Source organism: Hyperoodon ampullatus, assembly GCF_949752795.1.
Source record: "Hyperoodon ampullatus genome assembly, chromosome: 3".
In the NCBI taxonomy this organism is placed as follows: Eukaryota; Metazoa; Chordata; class Mammalia; order Artiodactyla; family Ziphiidae; genus Hyperoodon; species Hyperoodon ampullatus.
Window position 1 is genome coordinate 138,351,329 of NC_136916.1, and position 18,815 is coordinate 138,370,143.

At 35.8% G+C, this 18,815-nt stretch overlaps 2 protein-coding genes across 2 annotated transcripts in view; one reads left to right on the forward strand and one right to left on the reverse strand.

The window, feature by feature from the left end:
* Window positions 1-1,293: 1,293 nt before the first annotated feature.
* JKAMP (JNK1/MAPK8 associated membrane protein) lies at window positions 1,294-17,042 on the forward strand. The gene is made up of 6 exons (XM_079700877.1): window positions 1,294-1,351; window positions 1,925-2,079; window positions 7,556-7,762; window positions 11,010-11,191; window positions 14,814-14,890; window positions 16,775-17,042. Exons 2-6 carry the CDS (start codon window positions 2,018-2,020, stop codon window positions 16,991-16,993), a joined length of 747 nt encoding a protein of 248 aa, XP_079557003.1. The 5' UTR covers window positions 1,294-1,351; window positions 1,925-2,017; the 3' UTR covers window positions 16,994-17,042.
* A 281-nt stretch (window positions 17,043-17,323) lies between these two features.
* The window catches only part of CCDC175 (coiled-coil domain containing 175), a gene marked incomplete at its 5' end in the record, with an annotated part of 73,903 nt that continues 72,411 nt past the window's right edge, over window positions 17,324-18,815 (reverse strand). The window contains 2 exons of the mRNA XM_079699744.1: window positions 17,324-17,629; window positions 18,161-18,307. Coding sequence (XP_079555870.1) covers window positions 18,207-18,307 — 101 coding nt within the window. The 3' untranslated portion in view covers window positions 17,324-17,629; window positions 18,161-18,206. The remainder of the gene's footprint in view (window positions 17,630-18,160; window positions 18,308-18,815) is intronic.

The window sequence follows — 18,815 nt, forward strand, 5'->3', positions numbered from 1 at the left end:
CTATTAGTTTAGAGCATTGTGATTACAACTGGTTTAAAAATAAGTGCCAAGTAAGGTAAAGAAGCCCATGGGTTTTTTAAAAAGTCAGAAATTTGATAAAAGTGAAAATATTAAACTTGAGGCATTTTAGTCAGCGCCATTTCTATTTTTCTCTTAAGCACAAGGAGAAAGAAAAAACTCTACTTGAATTTGAAAGAAGAAAGAGTATTGTGGATCAGGCAGTCTCTAGATTGTGAATTCATGAAGAATTTGGGAAATGATTGTTCAAGAATAGCCATAAAATGCATAATTTCCCAAGTTAATTCACATTTGGCCACAGTTGTTTTGGATTTATTCCACACTAGGCTGTAGGTTCTTTGAGGGTAGGGACTCTGTCATGTTCCTCCGTGGATCTTAAGGGGCCCTTCACCAATGGAATCAGACACTTAATGCATGTTTACTGAAGGAATGAATCAGTGATTGAAGGGAATCAGATGTCACTGATGAAAAAAACTCGTTCGATAGTTTCTCCCTGTAGATGAGGTCAAAGACAATCTGTAGGCCCTGAGTTTTTTGGTTAAAAAGAGCTGCTTTTTATGTTGTCCAAGCCTTGAGATCAGAGGGTTGATTCTAATGCAGTGGTTCCTAAGTCTTGGTCAGAGGCCCAGTGACAGCCTTGATGAAATCTTCACTTGTCCTCTACAAAAATGACCAAAGTTAGGATAATTTACAAGCTTCTTGTAAGGTGAATGTATTTACTTTAAAGGCCTTCCCTTTATTCTGAACTTATGTCCTTTCTGCTTTTCTGGTATTAAAGGGTGTTCTGTCGTGAAGGAAGGTGATAATAGATTTCGTGTGTATGCTCGCACTTAATGTCCTGACTGGGCAAAATAAAAAGTATCCATCCTCTCTTAGTCCTCTAGTTAAAAAAAAAAAAAAGGAAATTCAAAAGTCTAGACCATCTAATCAAAGGGAATGATGGCTGGTTGGAGCCACTGGAGACGTACCAGGTTAGGCTTTGAGTTGTGGGCATGAAGTCCGATCTGCTGGTTGAGGACCTTAATCTTAAGGAACAGTATTAGCAATAAGGTTCCATGTAACCTTCAGTAGTGTCACAGTGTAAAAGGAAAACTTTAAATAAATGCATCAAGACTTTTGTCTAATACATATTTTTTAATTGAAAGTGTGTTGAGATATTTCTGCCAAATGTTTCAGCTCCTATTACCTTATTTTTTATAATCACAAAAGATGTTACTATACTGGCATTTGTTTTTAAAAAGCTGTCGATATTCAACCAGCATGCCTTGGACTGTATTGTGGGAAGACCCTGTTATTTAAAAATGGCTCAACTGAAATATATGGAGAATGTGGGGTAAGTCTTAACATTTGTATGTTATTTCATTTGTAAAATCTTTTTGCTTCTGAAATATTGTCACATGTAGAATAACTTTTTTCTTCAATGTATTCAACTTGTAAAAGAATATGGAGGCATTAATAAAATCCTTATTTGTGTTGTCATATTGATTATATATCTATAATACATCTTGACGGTCACAGTTATTAAGTTTTTTAATTTGATAGTTTTATAATAATTTCGAATTACTTTTTATTAATATAGAAAAGTGATTTGGACAATAATTTAGCATTACAACTCCAGAGCATTTCTCTGCAATTTTTATATGGTGTTAATAACTAGGTTTTTCATGTAATATTAGTCAACTATTTTAGTAACTTAATAAAGAGTCCTTTAATAACCTTATACAGGTATAGCAAATACAATGTAGATTGCTTTTTATTTTACTTATGCTTTCTCTTTTATTTTTAAAAGATGCACATGTAAACAGATGTTTAAACTGAAATGTGATGTCTTAGTGAATGATTTTTTGGGGGTGTTAATGTTCTAGGATAATATCCGTACATAAAATACTGTTCTTATATATCATAGGTGTGTCCAAGAGGACAGAGAACAAATGCACAGAAGTATTGTCAGCCTTGCACAGAGTCTCCAGAACTTTATGATTGGCTCTATCTTGGATTTATGGCTATGCTTCCTCTTGTTTTACATTGGTTCTTCATTGAATGGTACTCAGGGAAAAAGAGGTTAGCACTTTCTATGAATGTATCTGGGTGGACTGATGTTGGAATAGCTATCATTTAGAAGACCTTATCAAGTAATTATACTTCTGTTTTTGTAAAAGTGGCAAACCTGTTTTTCCTTTATCTTCTGATTACTTTTGACCGTGGCAAGGAAACTTAATGCTAGGGCATGCCTCAGTAAATATTAAGGGAAATATCCTTTGTCTGTTTTACTCTGAGTGATGCTGAGGGAGTATTTTATTTATATTTTTATTTCTTAATTATCTTCATTGGTTTTCTACAAAGACTTGGTTATGATTACAAACTGTTTATTGTTCTAAAACAAATACTTTGCAACTTAATACTAGTAATCTAGTATAATGTAGTTAAAATGTTATAGCTGCAACCTAATTATGAAAACTCATACTAAAACAAATCCAAAAAATTTACTGAGCATTGCGTTTTATGTTGAAAAGATCAGGGAAGGAGATACAAACATAACTGATGTGGTTTATAGTCATACTCTTGTAGAGAAGACAAATAGATACATAACTAATTATAATACAAATCAGTCTTAAAAGTATATAACCAAAAAGTATATAAAAGCTTTATAAACAAAATGCTCTGGAATCACAAAGAATGGAAGAGATAAATTGTGCCTGGTGGCACCCGAAACACTTCAAAAAAGGAACATTTTAGGCAGAGGCAACAGCGTGAACACTGGCGGGGAGGTATGAAACGTGATCTCTTGTGGGTGGGAATGGAAGTAGTTGGGTGTTCAAAGTGTGGATTGCATATGAGAGAAAGGTAATAAAAAGGAAGGTGGGAAAGGGGGTTGTGGCCAGAATGTGAAAGTTCTTGGTGATGATGTGAACCGTATCCCACTGGGAATGAGGAACCAGATTCTACTGTAGTACATTTCAGCCATCCTGGCTGTTGGTTCCTCTGACATCTCAGCATCTTTCCTGCTTTTGACATCTCAGCATCTTTCCTGCTTTAAGTCCTGTCCGTTTCCCCAAACTCTTCTCTACCTGAAATACTCTCTTCTCCCTGCAACTTTTTACCTAGATGCCTTTTCTTCCTTCAGATGTCAGGTTAAATTACACCTACTCGGAGAGGCCTCCCCTGACCCAATCTAATGTAGGTCTGTCCCCGTTATTTTTCTCTTTTAATAACACTCTCATTTTGTTGTTGTTGTTGCTTTGTATTTAGCAGTCAACACAATTTGTAGTTATGTTTGTCTCCTCATTCAATGTTATTTCCCACCCCTGACCATAGGCTCCATGAGGGCAGTGGCCATCGCTGTTGTTCTCTATGAAATCTCCAGAGACCAGCACAGCCGCTGGCACATGGTAGATACTCACTTAGTATTTGCCGAGTGAATGATTTATTGGTGAAGGTTTTGGTTTAGAGAAACAGCATCTTGGATGTATGTTTTAGGAAGATAACTTCTGTGGAGGGCAGATTAGTGGTGAGACATATTAGAAAGCTGTTGTCCAAGAAATAGTGATGGCCAGTGGTAGGAACGGAAGTGAAGAGAAGGTCAGGTGGAAGTAGAACCAGTACTTTTCTGGATCTACCTAATAAGTCCACAGTGACTATTTACATTGGAAGAGCATTCATTATTTTTTCAGAAGACTCTTATTAAAAAAATTGTTTTAAAGCAGCTTTCATCCTGCTTTTAATTTCTGTTATAGAATGATGAGAGATGAGGGCTAGAAAAGAGATGTGATTAACAGAGCTAAAATAGAATAATTGCTCATTTGGAACTTCTCAGCCTAGAGTGGAGAAGAGGTGGGCTTAATGGATATACCTCACCAAATGCATTTGAACTAAAACATCAGATATGTTTTGAGAGAGAATTTTAGAGCAGAGGGTAGAGCCTTGGTTTGGGGGTAAAGCAGAGGTGTGATTAGTGCTTAGGCAGGAAAGGAGGTGGGTTTAAAAAGGAGATTGCATATCTATGCTTTGCCTAGGAAATTGGTAGCAAGGAAGGCAAGGACTATCTCTTGCATTTTCCTGAGACATTGCACTTAAAATCAAGGAAGCAGGGGCCTAGCTGTCTGAGGCTAGACTCATATGTTTCTCGACATTTTTTTCATTCTTTCCTCCTTAAAGAAGCTTTTTAGATACCTTTTTTCCCCCAATTCCACCTACCCCATAAAATTTTAATATCACAGATATATTGTTTATTGGTTTATATAGTGTATGTATACATGTGCTTTATATATAAAAAGTGTAATATTATTTTATACTCTTGTCCCCTTGGGAGTGCTAGTGCCCATTGAGAATGCATGGGCTAGACACTAATCAAAACTTCCCTTTCTGGCCTGCTTGCTTTCCCCAAAGTTTAGTATTAAATTTGTTTTTCTTTGAGGCCAGGGCAGAGATAGGCAGAAATTGCATGTTTTTATGTAATGAAGCCAGAAGCTGTGCTTCTTCTCTAATTTGTTTTTATGTAATTTATAGCTTTCCAAATGTATTCATGCAACAATCTTTAGGGATGTTTGCAATGTGCCAGGTGCTGTGCTAGGTTGCGGGATTCAGAGATGATGAAAATGTGGATGCTCACAGTCCAGTGGATGAGGTAGACAAACCATCACAGTGTATGTGAGGGTCTATAGGAGAGGTGTGTACAGAGGTTTAAGGCTAGCTTAAAGAGGGAAGAAGTCAATTCTGTCCTCTCAAAATCGGGTGGTGTCACAGGAGAAAAAACTCACTTTAAGTTGAACTTTGAAAAACGAGTAGTTTTTGAGAGAGGAATTGAAGAAAGAGTCAGACAATAAGAAAAAGATGTGCAAAAGTCTAGACCCAAGAAAGAGCACAGCATAACCAAGAAATGAGAGCTGAGGGTGCTATGAGAAATAGGGACTAAATGAGACCAAGATATAAAGAGGTTTGGGGCTGGGGGAGTCTTAGGAAATACTCCTAAGACCTGGGGACAACCCCAGAGCTGATCTTGAAGGATACACCATTTGCCAGATAGGTGACGTGTTTTGAGGTGGAGCATGAAGCATGCTGGGATGAATGGAGCAGTGAGGAAACAAAGTAATTTCGTAAGGGCAGGAGGTGTGGGAGATAAGGCTGGTAGGAAGTATTTTTCCTGAAAGGCAGATGGGATCCACTGAAGTAGTTTAATAAGGGGAGTTTTAAAAGCAGATTCCATTTTGTAAAGATTACGTAGTTGACTGCAGATGGATTGAAAGGGAGCATGATGAGAAGAGGAAGCCAGTAAGAAGGTTGCTAAAGTCATGGCAAGAAATAATGAGGTTGGGATTTTGCCTCTAAAAATATGAATTCTGTAAGGAAGCAAAAGATTGGATTATATAATACGAAAGTGTACATGTTTACTTACATATTTCGTGTCTTCATCTGTGTAAAATGGCACAGGAGTTCTGCTTCCAACACCATGGGCTAATTAGGAGCTCCAGGTCACCCTCCTGCATGAAATAACTAAAGTCTGGAAGAGACATACTGTTTAAGACATTGCTGGTCTCACAGGAATAAGGGGGGATCTCCGAGAACTCTTCTTTTTCAGAAAACAAGCAAACCCACCCTGAGCTGGGGCCAGAGTGACAAACCAGGCAGTAGGGTTGGGAGGGTAGCCAGAGGTTAACTGCCGATAGCAACTGGGTAGTCCTTTCTGTTCCACGTGATGTTGAGTTGGGATGCACCCATCTAGAGGCTGGACTGGGCTGTGGTGTTCAAAATGAGTAACTCATATGCTGGAGTAGGTGCCGGCTGTCAGCTGTTAGCACATGGGGGCTGCTGACCAGCTGCTCTTTTATCTTTGGTATTCTGCAGCTTAATTATAATGTGAATTTCTTTTTATTTATTCTGCTTGGGATGTGTTTTGCTTCCTAGGAAGCAATTCTGTGAATTTGTTTTTCATTCTTTCAGATGAGCCCAGTCAAACCACAGAACAGTGAGAAATAATCACTGGTGGTTGTTTCGAGCCATTGAGTTTTAGGGTAGTTTGCTGTGCAGTGATAGGTAACTGAAACATTGTTCAAATAGAAAACTCAAAAGCATCTGTAGAGAAGCAATCATAAATAATGAGAGTTTAGTGAAGAGGCTGGCTGTAAGCTAAGTATATAAAATCAATTACCTCCCTATATTTCATTTACAGAATCACAGTACTGTGAGGTAGCCAAGACCAAGGTAGCTAAGCTACATTGGATTTATACTGTGGAACTTGACAAGCTAATTCTCTAATTTATATGGAAGTTCAAAGGCCCAAGAATGAGCAACACCACTGAAAAAGTAAAAGAATGTATGTAATATCAAGAATTATTGTCATCTTCTGTTGTCTCAGGGATAGATAAATGGACCCCAGGAACAAAATAGAGAACCTAGAAACAGGCTGGTTATATAGGAGACTTTATATGGCAGAAGTGGCATGGCAGCTTAGTGGGGCAAACAGAGCAACTATTCAAGAAAATGCTGCTGCTGGGACAGTTGGATATCCAAATGGGAAAAGCTAAAGTTATATCCTAACTTAGATACAGAAATCTCTTCTGAGTTAAAGATTGAAACATGAAAAGCAAAATCTTAAAACTTTTAGAAGAAAATATAGGATAATATTTTTCTTAGAGTGAGAATCTGCTAACCAGAAATTTAAAAATTGATAATGGCAACTATATTAAAATTTAGAGCATCTATTCATAAAAAGACATCACAAAGAAAATGAAAATTCAACCCACAAACTGAGAGGAAGACATTTGCAACACATTTTACTAACAAAGCAGAATGGATAAATAATGGAAAGATCACACAATGGAATATTATACAGCAGTGAAAACGACTGAACTTCAGATATAAGCAAAACCATGAATGAATCTTGGAAATGTAATTTTGAGTGGAAAGAAAAATCTCAGAAAGCTTACCTCACTTTATCATGTTGAAAAATAAGCAAAACTAAATAGTGGTTTTCAAGTATAAATACAGTTGGAATAAAAACTGTTTAGAAAAACTGATAAAGAACATTTAGTATAATGGTTATTTCTAGGGGAGAGACAGGAATGGGGAGGAACAGGTAGATATAAGTTGTTAATGTTTTAGTTATTGGGTTAGGTGGTGAGCTTACAATGTTTATTATATTTTATAACTAATATGTATTACATATAATCTTTTATGTACTTTTAATGTTTAAGATAATTTAAAATGATGCATAGATAACTTTAAGACATTTTTAATAATTTGGCGAGATACTGAAGATAAAGGTAGATCTAATATCTGCTCTTCTACACATTTAGACAATATTGGCACAGTATTATCTGGGATGAGTATTTATCCCTTTTTAGTAAACAAGGTTAAATCCTTCTCAAGTAGTTTTCATATGTGCTTGGCTTTACTTACCTATTTAAAAGATTTTTTTGTTTCAGGATTTATCAGTCAAAACTTTTTTAGAATACATATTTTGAAGCATACACAGGTTTTATTAAAAGCCACTTAACATGCTGAGAATTTTCTGGTGATTGTGCTTCCTTTGTTTTACTAGTTCCAGTGCCCTTTTCCAACACATCACTGCGTTATTTGAATGCACTATGGCAGCTATCATCACCTTACTTGTGAGCGATCCAGTCGGTGTGCTTTATATCCGTTCATGTCGAGTATTGATGCTTTCTGATTGGTACACCATGCTTTACAATCCAAGTCCAGATTATGTTACCACAGTGCACTGTACTCATGAAGCTGTCTACCCACTGTAAGTATTTATTTAGATGTAAGATCATTTTTTTAAAAATGATGATTATAGATTTCATTCATTTAAGCAGATTGAGCCTTGTGAAATGGCTCCTAGGCACTGGGGGAGATATACAGAAATGATTTTCTTCTTTTAAGTGATACATAGTCTGAGAAGAGGAAATAGAAATACATCTTAGTATAATAGAAGTGAAAGTATTTTTGTGTTGATGTTGAAGTATGTCTGAGCACTTCTAAAATAAGCTTTATCTTTTTCTTAAGGGAATTATAAGGAAAACCTTTTTCTTATACAACGGAGAAGCAATATCTGACGTACAGGAAGTAGTATAGGCTTTGGAGCTAAAAACAGGCTTGAGTTTGAATCCCAGGTCTGTCAGCTGTTAACTTGAACATGTTAAGAGCCTCTTATCCTCGGCTTTCCTGTTGGTAAAAATGGGAATAATGATACCTTATAAGGTGACTTAAATAAATGCCTTACATACAGGAAGCACTTATAAGTAGCTGGCATTATTATTAGAGTGCTTGGCTTAATGTTCTTTCTTTTTTGTTTTTGTTTTTTTTTAAAAATATCAAATTCATAAGAGTCTGTATAATACTACCCTGGCCTACATTTTTAGAATTTCTGTGAATTAGTGTTCATTCTGATGTGTTTTTCTCAGTAAATGTATAATAGAATTGTCTGGTATTTGTATTCTCATAGTTGTAGCAAGTTACCATTATGTAATATGCTCAACAAAATAGTACTTTTTGTGCAATTCTTAATAGTACTAAGTGTCAAAAACAAACATGCACATATGTAAAAAGATACTTTGCAAAAAACAACATCCAAAAAAAAAAGTAGAAAAAAAAAGCAACACAAAACAAAAAATGAGATCCAGATACAGAGCTCTAAAAATATTTTCCACCTGCCTACCTTTTAAGTCCTGCAAATTATTTATATATATACAGAGACAACCAGACATATTTATATATATAAATTGTATCTAAAAGACTGATACTATCTTCTTTGTTGATTTCATAGAGCTATAACCCTCAGCTTTGATTATTCTCTTGTCACATATTGTCCTGGGGACTTGCAGAACTTAACCTGGTCCTATATAGAGAAGTTAATTACTGAATCAGATATTATATTTAAATAAGATGTATAACCATCTTATTTAAAAGAAAATCAGACTCATTTACTGCTATTCACATCTATAGTGTTTTTTATAATATCTGTAAATCCTGTAGTAGGAGAGTCAAAAAATATGAGAACGGCGATGGCAAATAGGTACTTGCAGCCCTCATTCTGCAGTCATAACAGCCACTTCTAATTTATTACAGCACTTGTCCTGCTGAGTTGGGTGTAGCCTCAGAGCCTTGTCACAGCACTCAGTCAGACTCATCACACAACTTCATTGATTAGGACATTTTCCATCTGTTCACCATCTTTGAATTAAGTAGGTATTTTTTTTTTCTTAGCAGCTTTACCAATAGTCACTGTGGAATGGACTGTCTGCCTTGTTTTATTAATTATACAAAACAATGTTTTATTAAAAGTATGAGAAGATTTTATAATACCAGCATTTGAATTCATACATGTTACTTTACATAACCATTTAAACTTACATATATGGCTAGACTGGGGCTAAACATTTCTGAAAGCTGTAGGACTTACCAAAGTCATAATGATTTTTATCTTTTGTAAGTCAACAAAAAGTAATGGTGCAATATTAACAGAAACCTTGGAACACTATTACATTGACTAGTGGAGGATATCTTCTCCATTGGTATATATAAATTCCTTACAAATTGAAAAATATCCGAATACTTTTACTGATAGTTATAGTTTTGAGGGGAAATTAATTAGATAAGATATGGAAAAACATGCAAGCTTCTATCATTAGAAACTTACTGCAAAAGGTAATGTTTACTAAAACTTTGAGTTATTGACAATGAGCAGTAATTACTGTTGTAACAAAACTTAGCTTTAGCTTGTCAGATTTATCCTATGTGCATATGAGGGGCATGGATGGGGGGGCGGAGGTAGAGGATGAGGTCTTCTGGTGGAGAGCAGGGGCAGGACACGGGTATCTGCTTCCAAAAGCTAGTTTCCTAGTTCTTTAGGACAGGTAGCACATGATGGTTTCCTTCTGATTAAACTAATAGTCTTTTTGGAGCTCTTAAGGAACTACAAGCTGAAGGAATAGACAGATTTTACTTTGTTTTGATATTGGTAAGAGGTAGCCTAAGAAGACAAAACTCATCATCCAAGAAGTGAGGCTTGAAATAATGCAGTATGGTACAGGGCTGGACCTAAAATCATCATGAGAGCACAGCGACCCGGTATCATTAAGCTGTGTGGAGAAGAGGCATGTGGTCAGTTATTTGAAACAACTCCCGTGCTTCCCTTGACTCTCCCTTGCAAGGGAGAGGGTTTGCATATAAGATGGTAAAAAATAATTTGAAAATCCTCATGAAAAGGAAGTTAGAACTATGTGCATAGAAATGTAATTATTCAGAATAAGGAGCTAGAAACTATAGTCTGCTGATACAGAGATCTTTTTGCAACTTTTTTCTGATTGTAAAAATTACATTATAGGATATTTGGAAAACAGAAAAGGCATACCCCGAATAAAATAATCTGTAATTCCATTTCTTAAGATGATCACTGCTAAAAATGTCTTTCCAGCTGCACTTTTTATTTTATTTTTATTTTTTTATTCTTTTTTAAAAAATATTAAGGTTATTCTATGCACATGCCATTTTGTAGCCTGCTCTTGTCACTTAATGTATGAGGCACAGTTGCTTTTGTTGTTAACATTTCTTTCATAACTGGATTTTTAACGTCTGCATAGTATTCCAGCATAAATGTACTCTAAAATTTAACCAACTTCCTATTGTTGAATATTTATTTTCTTCCTGAGTTTTCTTTATTGTGTGATTCAATAAAAATGCTTGTTCATCAGGTTTTTGTGTATACCCAATTGTTTCCCTTTGATAAATTTCTACAAGTAAAATTTTTGAATTAAAGGATATAAAAATTTTAGGATTTTGGATACACATTTCCAAACTGTCTACCGGAAAGGACTCAGCATACACTTTGCAGTGGTATTATGAGAGCCTTTTTGGTGAACCCTCCACCAATCTGAATATTCGATGGATAGACTTTTTAAACCTTTTTCAGGATCTTTGATTTTAAAATGATCAATGATAAAAATACATTTTAAAACATTTTTGATGTTATAATTTTTTATTTTATTTTCCAGATACACCATTGTATTTATCTATTATGCATTCTGCTTGGTATTAATGATGCTGCTCCGACCTCTTCTGGTAAAGAAGATTGCCTGTGGGTTAGGGAAATCTGATCGATTTAAAAGTATTTATGCTGCACTTTACTTCTTCCCAATTTTAACCGTGCTTCAGGCAGTTGGTGGAGGCCTTTTATGTAAGTTTGTTGGGTAAAGTCAATGAAATATATTTACTATATGTGATAAACAGTATTTTCTCTGAGTATAATATAATAGATGGAAATTACTCTTGATATAATAGATGGTTTTTACATATAATAGATGGAAATTACTCATGATAATATATACTGTTTACCATTAAGTCTAGTTTTCTAAATTCCTTTATGAAAGACTTTTAGATAAAGTAAAAAATCCTCAATATATATTTTTTTAATATATCCATTCATTTATTCAGCAACATTTAGACTGATCTGTGACTCGAAAGAAGAATGAGAGAAAGTTGGTGTTAAAGAGCTCATATACTACTAGGAAAGCTATAAGTAGCTGAGAGAACATAGTGAGGGACTTTTTGAATGTGTGACGTTGAACACTGCAAGGATGTTGGATACCATCTTTATATGGAGCCTGCCTGGGTGCAGAGGGCAAGCTTCTGGCCTGAAGGAACTGGGCAAGATGGCATCACTGTGCAAGTAATGTAGCTTAGTAATGAATTTGATTCAAAGTTAGGAGGGTGGAGCTGAGGATAAGGCCACGGGAAGAAGAAATTGGAGACTAGTCAGGGGTCTGTTATCCCTCATATTCTGGTTTTACAGATGTATTGTTTCTTTTGGCTTGCATAGTGTTTGAAAATCTATAGTTTTTCCTAGCTCCTACCATTTCCTATCTTCTTAGATTTGGCCCACTTCATTCTCCTGGATGACCTCTGTAGGCGTTTGAGGTTGCTATTCTTGCTCTAGGGACTAGAGACCTGCTCTTAAAAGGATTTCAGGAGGAAGAGTAACATGACTAGATTTGCATTTTAGAAAGATAACTTGGTAGCAGTGTGGAAGATGGATTGGCAGGGAAGAGAACCTGGGGGATCAGTTAAGAGATGACAGCCATAAGCTGGGCCTGACTGTCTGACCTAAAGCAGAGAAACATTGGGAAAGAAGAACTATTTCAAAGACAGAGTTAACTAAGCTAGGTAACTAATTAAATATAGGGGTTGAGGAAATGGGAGGAGAATACGATAAAGGAGCTTTCTGACTTAGTAACTAGTGAATGTATGAATAATGAATGTTAGAATAAGCAAATAGGTTGGTGAGAAGTGAATTCAGTTTTAGGTATTCATGGAATATTCAAAAGAGCACAGGTAGTCATTTATCCTAGACAAGCTTGGGAGAGCTGACTAGGCTTGAAGATTTAAGAATTACCAGCCCTCAGATCCCTGTGTCCTAGACTGCCACTGGTTCTATTGTATAGAACCTCTTGGTTGTGAAATGGGGAAAAGGGAAAAGCTGTGGAAAGCATGGAAAGGTTTGGAAAGTTAACCTAAGGAGACTGCCAGACAGCGTTGCTTCCCATGTTGTAGCTGCCTATATGGAAAATGCCTTTTCCCACACTGAAAGTCTTTGGATCATTTGGTTAACAAGCCTCCACTCAAAGCACATTCATAGGAGGATCAAGGAGTTATTGTTTATTTGCACTAAGTATAAACTTGTGCAATCTGCTGAGATTAGTCACAGAGGGTATCATACCAACTCATAATTTTATGGTGTTGAAAAAAGGCACCAGCAGATTTGGAGTCTGGTGAGGACTCGTTTCTTGGTTCATTGATGGCTGCCTTCTTTCAGTGTCCTCACGTAGCAGAAGAGGGAAGAGGTCTTTGAGGTCTCTTTTATAAGGGCACGAATCCCATTCATGAGGGCTCCACCCTCATGACCTAATCCACCCCAAAGGCCCCTCCACCTATTAACAGCATCATATTGGGGGTTAGGATTTCAACATAAGAATTTGGGGGGGTGGGGTCACAAACATTTAGTCCGTGACAAGGGAATATAGCAAGTCTGAGCAAAGTAGAGCACCAAGAGGCTTCTGGTAGCTCAAGATACCAGGGTCTAGGGAGAGAGACACTGGGGTAATTAGGAAGATGTCAGTGACAAACTTGTACTTGCTTGGAAGTATTATTAAAGCCAGTTTTTAAGTGTGATCTTCCTCTGAACCACCAGCAGAACTAAAATGAAGATTTCCAGGCACTACCCCCAGACCTAGTTGCTCAAAATATTACATTGTTTTAGACCCTAGAGCAAGAACCACTCTAAATCCTGCTCTGAGCCCAGAACCTCCCTCTACTCCCCACAAGTTTGGGGCTTGTTGGAAATTTCCTCTTTCTCCTTTTTACTACCAGTTCTTTCTCTACCAGTTCTTACTATCATTAGCAACATTGTTTAGCTATTTGTAAGTTAATTGGGATTCTTTTGAATGGCTGGTTAGGACCTAATCATTGTCAGTTATTTAGTAATTGGAATCAGGCCTGCATAGATAATTCAGAGATTCTGGCTGCCATATCCTTAATTAACATTTGAAAATGTTCCCGATGGATTCCACCGCATTGTATTGTAGAATGATTAATAGTTTTAGTAACTGAAGTTAATTGTTTTAAAATAATTGTATAAAAAATAATTCAAGGTATCTTTCTCAATTTGTCCATTTGTTTTAGTGAGCTATAAATTTAGAACATTTTAAGAGGTGGTACTTTTAAGAAAAATTTTCACTTAAAGTATTATTTTACTGTACTGTATTTGAAGTAGAACTGTCTAGAAATTTGACATTAAGAGCACTGAATGATCCATTTAGCCTTTGAGGTTATTGTTATATGACCTTTTAATTAAAGCCAAATTACTCTTATATATAGCCTTTCTCAACTGAAGTTCCCCATCTGGACCACAAAACACAGAAAACTGAGTAATTATTTTCCCAATTCTCCCAAGTTTGATACATAACTAGTATCATGCCAGATGCATAGGAGAGAAGTTGATTCTTTACCTCAGTGGAAGCCTTCAGGCAGGGGTCTTCAAAGCTGGGCCAATGATAGTTTTACATTTTTTTTTTTTAATTAATTAATTTATTGATTTATTTTTGGCTGTGTTGGGTCTTCGTTTCTCTGCAAGGGCTTTCTCTAGTTGCAGCAAGCGGGGGCCACTCTTCATCGCGGTGCGCGGGCCTCTCACTATCGCGGCCTCTCTTGTTGCGGAGCACAGGCTCCAGACGCGCAGGCTCAGTAGTTGTGGCTCATGGGCCTAGTTGCTCCGCAGCATGTGGGATCTTCCCAGACCAGGGCTCGAACCCGTGTCCCCTGCATTAGCAGGCAGATTCTCAACCACTGCGCCACCAGGGAAGCCCGATAGTTTTACATTTTTTAACTGGTGGGGAAAAAAAATCAAAAGAAGAGTAGTATTTCTTGACATGTGACCATTATATAAAATTTGAATTTTATTGTCTGAATAACTTATATATAAGTTATAACTTACAAACTTATAAAGTAAGTTTTACTGGAACACAGACACATCCATTTTCTATATGATCTGGCTGCTTTCCCACTACAACTTCGGACTTAGGTGACTGAGACATAAACTGCATGGCCCACGAAGCCAAAAGTATTCACTATCTGGCCCTTTACAGAAAAAGTTTGCTGACCCCTGCCTTAGAGCATTAGGGCTTCACTCTCTCCCAAGACTGGTTGAGAAGGTTTTTGTCTGTGGAAAGAATTATACTGTTTGAATTTTTTGATGGTTTATTCAGAAAATAATTTTCAGCATAATACCAATGTTTGTCTTTCAGACTATGCCTTCCCATACATTATATTAGTATTATCTTTGGTTACTCTGGCTGTGTACATGTCGGCTTCCGAAATAGAGGTAGGACATCTTTTTTCCTTTGTTAAAGACTTTTTTTTTAATAGACTTGACAACTGAATAGGAGAATAGTGCATATGATATGATATGTTACAACTGATTGTTTTAGTAATCCTTGGCTAAACGATGCCACTCAGTAGCTTTTGGCTCACTAGTTCATGAAAAGTTGTATACTAGACAATATTTGCTTGGGAAATTAGTGAAGTAGTCAGGCTTAACTCTGGCATGTTAGAGAAAAAATTCATTTCACATCATTTATCCACATAGAAAATGTATAATTATTGAAATGTTGAACCTTATTAACACTATTTTGAAGGAAACATAAAAATGCTTTATTTTATATAGAACTAATTCTAGGCTTTTTTTTTTTTTTTTTTTTGCAGTGAACACTAACAGTCATCAATAATTACAGTATACATTCCATACCCTTCTATGTTTTGTCCCTAATTTTATTTTCTTGATTACGGATGTCTACTTTTGCCCTATAATATCTGTAATACTTTGGTGATTTGGAAATATCATTAACACTCACATTAGTTCCGATGCTGTTCCTATCTTGAGATCCTTTTTGTGCCTCTAACTTTTTAATATTTCAGTGGAAGGCCACTGTTAGAACTCTTAGAGAGTAAACTCTAAAGGAATAAAAGTGTAACATGTCTTAGTACTCTTCCGTCCTATCCTTGCTAATCTAGTGCCTATGCACTGTTTTCAACCGCCCACTACAGTTGATATGTGCTCTCGTATAATTCTTAACATAAAAAAGTTCACCCCAGAGAAAGTTGTTAACTATTTTGGAGTGGTTGCTCTTGAAGCTCCTGTTTCTATTACATTAGTGAAAGAATGAGAGGGGGAACAAACCACCTAGAAATCATAGTGAATTTTAGGTAGACTAGCAGTAGAGGAACTAGACAGTACTTTTATGGTGATTTTTCAGATGCTTCCATTTATATTCTACTCCCATTTCTCCTTGGTAATCTTTAATCAACTTTGCAGTATGATTAAAGATAAACAAATTAGTTTTGGCACTTTTATCAACTCTAGGGAAATGGGGGGGTAATGATTGGATATTTAAATAAAACGAAATTTTTGAATTTTTGTTTATTATCCATAGTTACTATGGAAAGTTCAATTAACTTGAATCATATTTGTTTCTCTGCTGCTGGGAATCCCCCATATATAAAACATTCATGTACTTCAATTAGCACTCTATACATGAATCAGAAATAGGGATTCAAGTCAGGAAAAGACAGTCAAGCTCTAGGTGAGCTGATGAGCCATTTAATGAGGGAAACTTGTTAAGTAACCAGTTGCAAATTACATTTTAGTGTGTTCATTAGCACATTTAGATATTACTTTTATAATAATTTGGTCCTTCCAATTTCTGTATATTGTAGAGCAGTATTAAAGATAAAAGGGAAATCAGAGTAGTCACATGTCATTTCTGCTCCCTTCTAAGTATCCAGGCAGCAGACTCTAGGAATGCTGGAGTTAAGGAAGTTGGGTGTATGTACCTCCTCCTTCCCACTGGTAGACTCAGCTGCTGTGGATCAGGGCAGGAACAAGGCACATAATGTGGCGTTCCCCTTCCAGTTCAGATCTTTCAGAAGAAGCTGTAGTGTTTCCAGGGTCGAATGGTGATGTAGACCAGAACCTAGAGATGTGGGCTCCTGTCTTGGTGCTGCCGCTGAGTGCTGAATGTAGGAAGCCTCAGTTTCCTCATCTGTGAAGTGTAGTAGCAAGACTGGGTGATTTCTTAGGTCCCTGTGATTCTGAGGTTATGATTTTGTGTGACAATAATATGTTTTAAAGTAAAATGTAATAAATTATCTAGCCAATTCAGCCCAATAATCTGTATTTCTCTTTTCTTTCTTTTATAAAATTATGTAGAACTGCTATGATCTTCTGGTCAGAAAGAAAAGACTCATTGTTCTCTTCAGCCACTGGTTACTTCATGCCTATGGAATAATCTCCATTTCCAGAGTGGATAAACTCGAGCAAGATTTACCCCTTTTGGCATTGGTACCCACACCAGCCCTTTTTTACTTGTTCACCGCAAAATTTACTGAACCTTCACGGATACTCTCAGAAGGAGCCAATGGACACTGAATGTAAAATGCCAAAAAAACCTAAAAAGTGTTCTTAATAAAAGGAAGTAAAGAAATAAAAAAATGTATTAGTACTCTTCTGTCATACATGGGAATATGATTGTCAGTACACCTAATGTTATGGGGGGTTTGTTGTTTGTTTTCTTTTTTTGACTTAACAGATTTTGTGGTTTGATGGAAAATACAAAATACCATAATTCTCCATTATGTAGTATAACACACCATACACTTAGAGCATACGGTTATATTACACTAGAAGCCTATTAGGAAGCACTTACTTACCTCTTGCAACAATTTAGCTATTCTTTTGTGCAAAGTCATGTTTCTGTGTACCTAGCAATATGTTGTTCCCATTTTTATTAAGAAAAACTGTAACAAGTATAATCTGAAATCCTTAGCATTGGCATAATTGTGCATGCCTGTTGTGTTTCAGTTTTTCAAGTATACTGAATTATAAAGTCAGACATATTTGTGGGGTCTGATAGCAAACATGGAAATCAAGTATGTTGTTTTTTGTTACCTGTTTATTTTCACCAATACAGTATTTTGATCTATTACAAAAATAGAGCATAATTTATATAACAGGTCTTTTGTTTTAGGTAGTTTGGTTGAAGACATCTTCAGGTTATTCCTGTTCCTGTAAAGAAAAATGATAATAAAACGCTTAACTACAAAAAAATCTCAAATATCTGGCATTTAATTGTATTTGCCACACTAATTGTGGAAATAATTCAAAATGTTAAGTAGTAAGATTAGTGTCTCTTTCCCAAGTGAATAAATATACTTCCTTCCCCCATATCTCATTTTTGAAGGATATATGCACGTGCCATATTTTATGAATCCTGAGACACAATTTTTGTCACATTGTGATATCTCAATTGATGGCTTCTTAGATTTAACAAAATACAGAATATATACAGTACATAAAGTTTTCCTGTGGTTGGTTGTTAATACCTGTGCTGTGATTTTTATGCTCTGAAGTCTTCAGGAGACTCATTATTGGGAGCAAAATAAGATTTTTGCACTTAATAATCTGACCATGTTTATCCATTTTTATTTTTAGAAGGTTATTTCCTTTTTCTGCTCCTTGGCGAGGGTTGTGTGAGTTTGTTAAATCTCAAACTTTTAAGACTTCCATTGACAGTTGCAAAATAGAAAATGCACTCACTTTTTCTGTAGTTTTGTACCTTTTAAATTCACAGCAGTTGTATCCTTTAAGTTATTTTGTTAGTTTTTCTTTGTTGATGTTTTTTCATAGTACATTCAACCACTGGGAGACGGATTCTTTTGATAGGACTCTGTTTCTTCTTATTTTCTGTAGGAATAAATAAAATGTAAAAAGTCTATATGTATCTTATATAGGTTTATGTAGTTACAATTTTAAATTGCCCCAAGAATCCTCAATTGGATGATTGTATAATGGGCGGGGGCGGGATGGTACTGAGGGATCATGCATCTGATTACCAGGACTATCTTTTTGTCACAGTATATTGGAGTCATTTTAATAATTATTTTCCCCTCCAATGTCCTCTTCTAGCAGAAAAATGTGTATGCAAAAGGAGAAATTGTGCAAGTAATATGATTACAAGTCCTCAAATGCAAAGAATTTCGGAAATACTTAATACATATTTGCATTTTTAATTTGCTTCCTTCAGAACAAGACTAGAACAATTCATAGCAACTGTGGTTGCTAATGTTACTAAATAATTTGTTAAAATGGTCATTAAAAATACATAAAAACAACCCTTTTTCTAGTTCAGCTTTGTTTTGTCTTAGATCCTTGTACTGTATTACTACTCTGGCTGCTACAGTGTATAGTAATT

What these genes read in the sequence shown, in the direction of transcription:
- JKAMP (XM_079700877.1), top strand. Translation starts at nt 2,018, where the DNA reads ATGGCTATGCTTCCTCTTGTTTTACATTGGTTCTTCATTGAATGGTAC. An exon ending in CATGAAGCTGTCTACCCACT is followed by an intron (nt 7,763 to 11,009) that starts GTAAGTATTTAT and finishes TTTATTTTCCAG; the next exon opens with ATACACCATTGTATTTATCT. An exon ending in TGTCGGCTTCCGAAATAGAG is followed by an intron (nt 14,891 to 16,774) that starts GTAGGACATCTT and finishes AAAATTATGTAG; the next exon opens with AACTGCTATGATCTTCTGGT.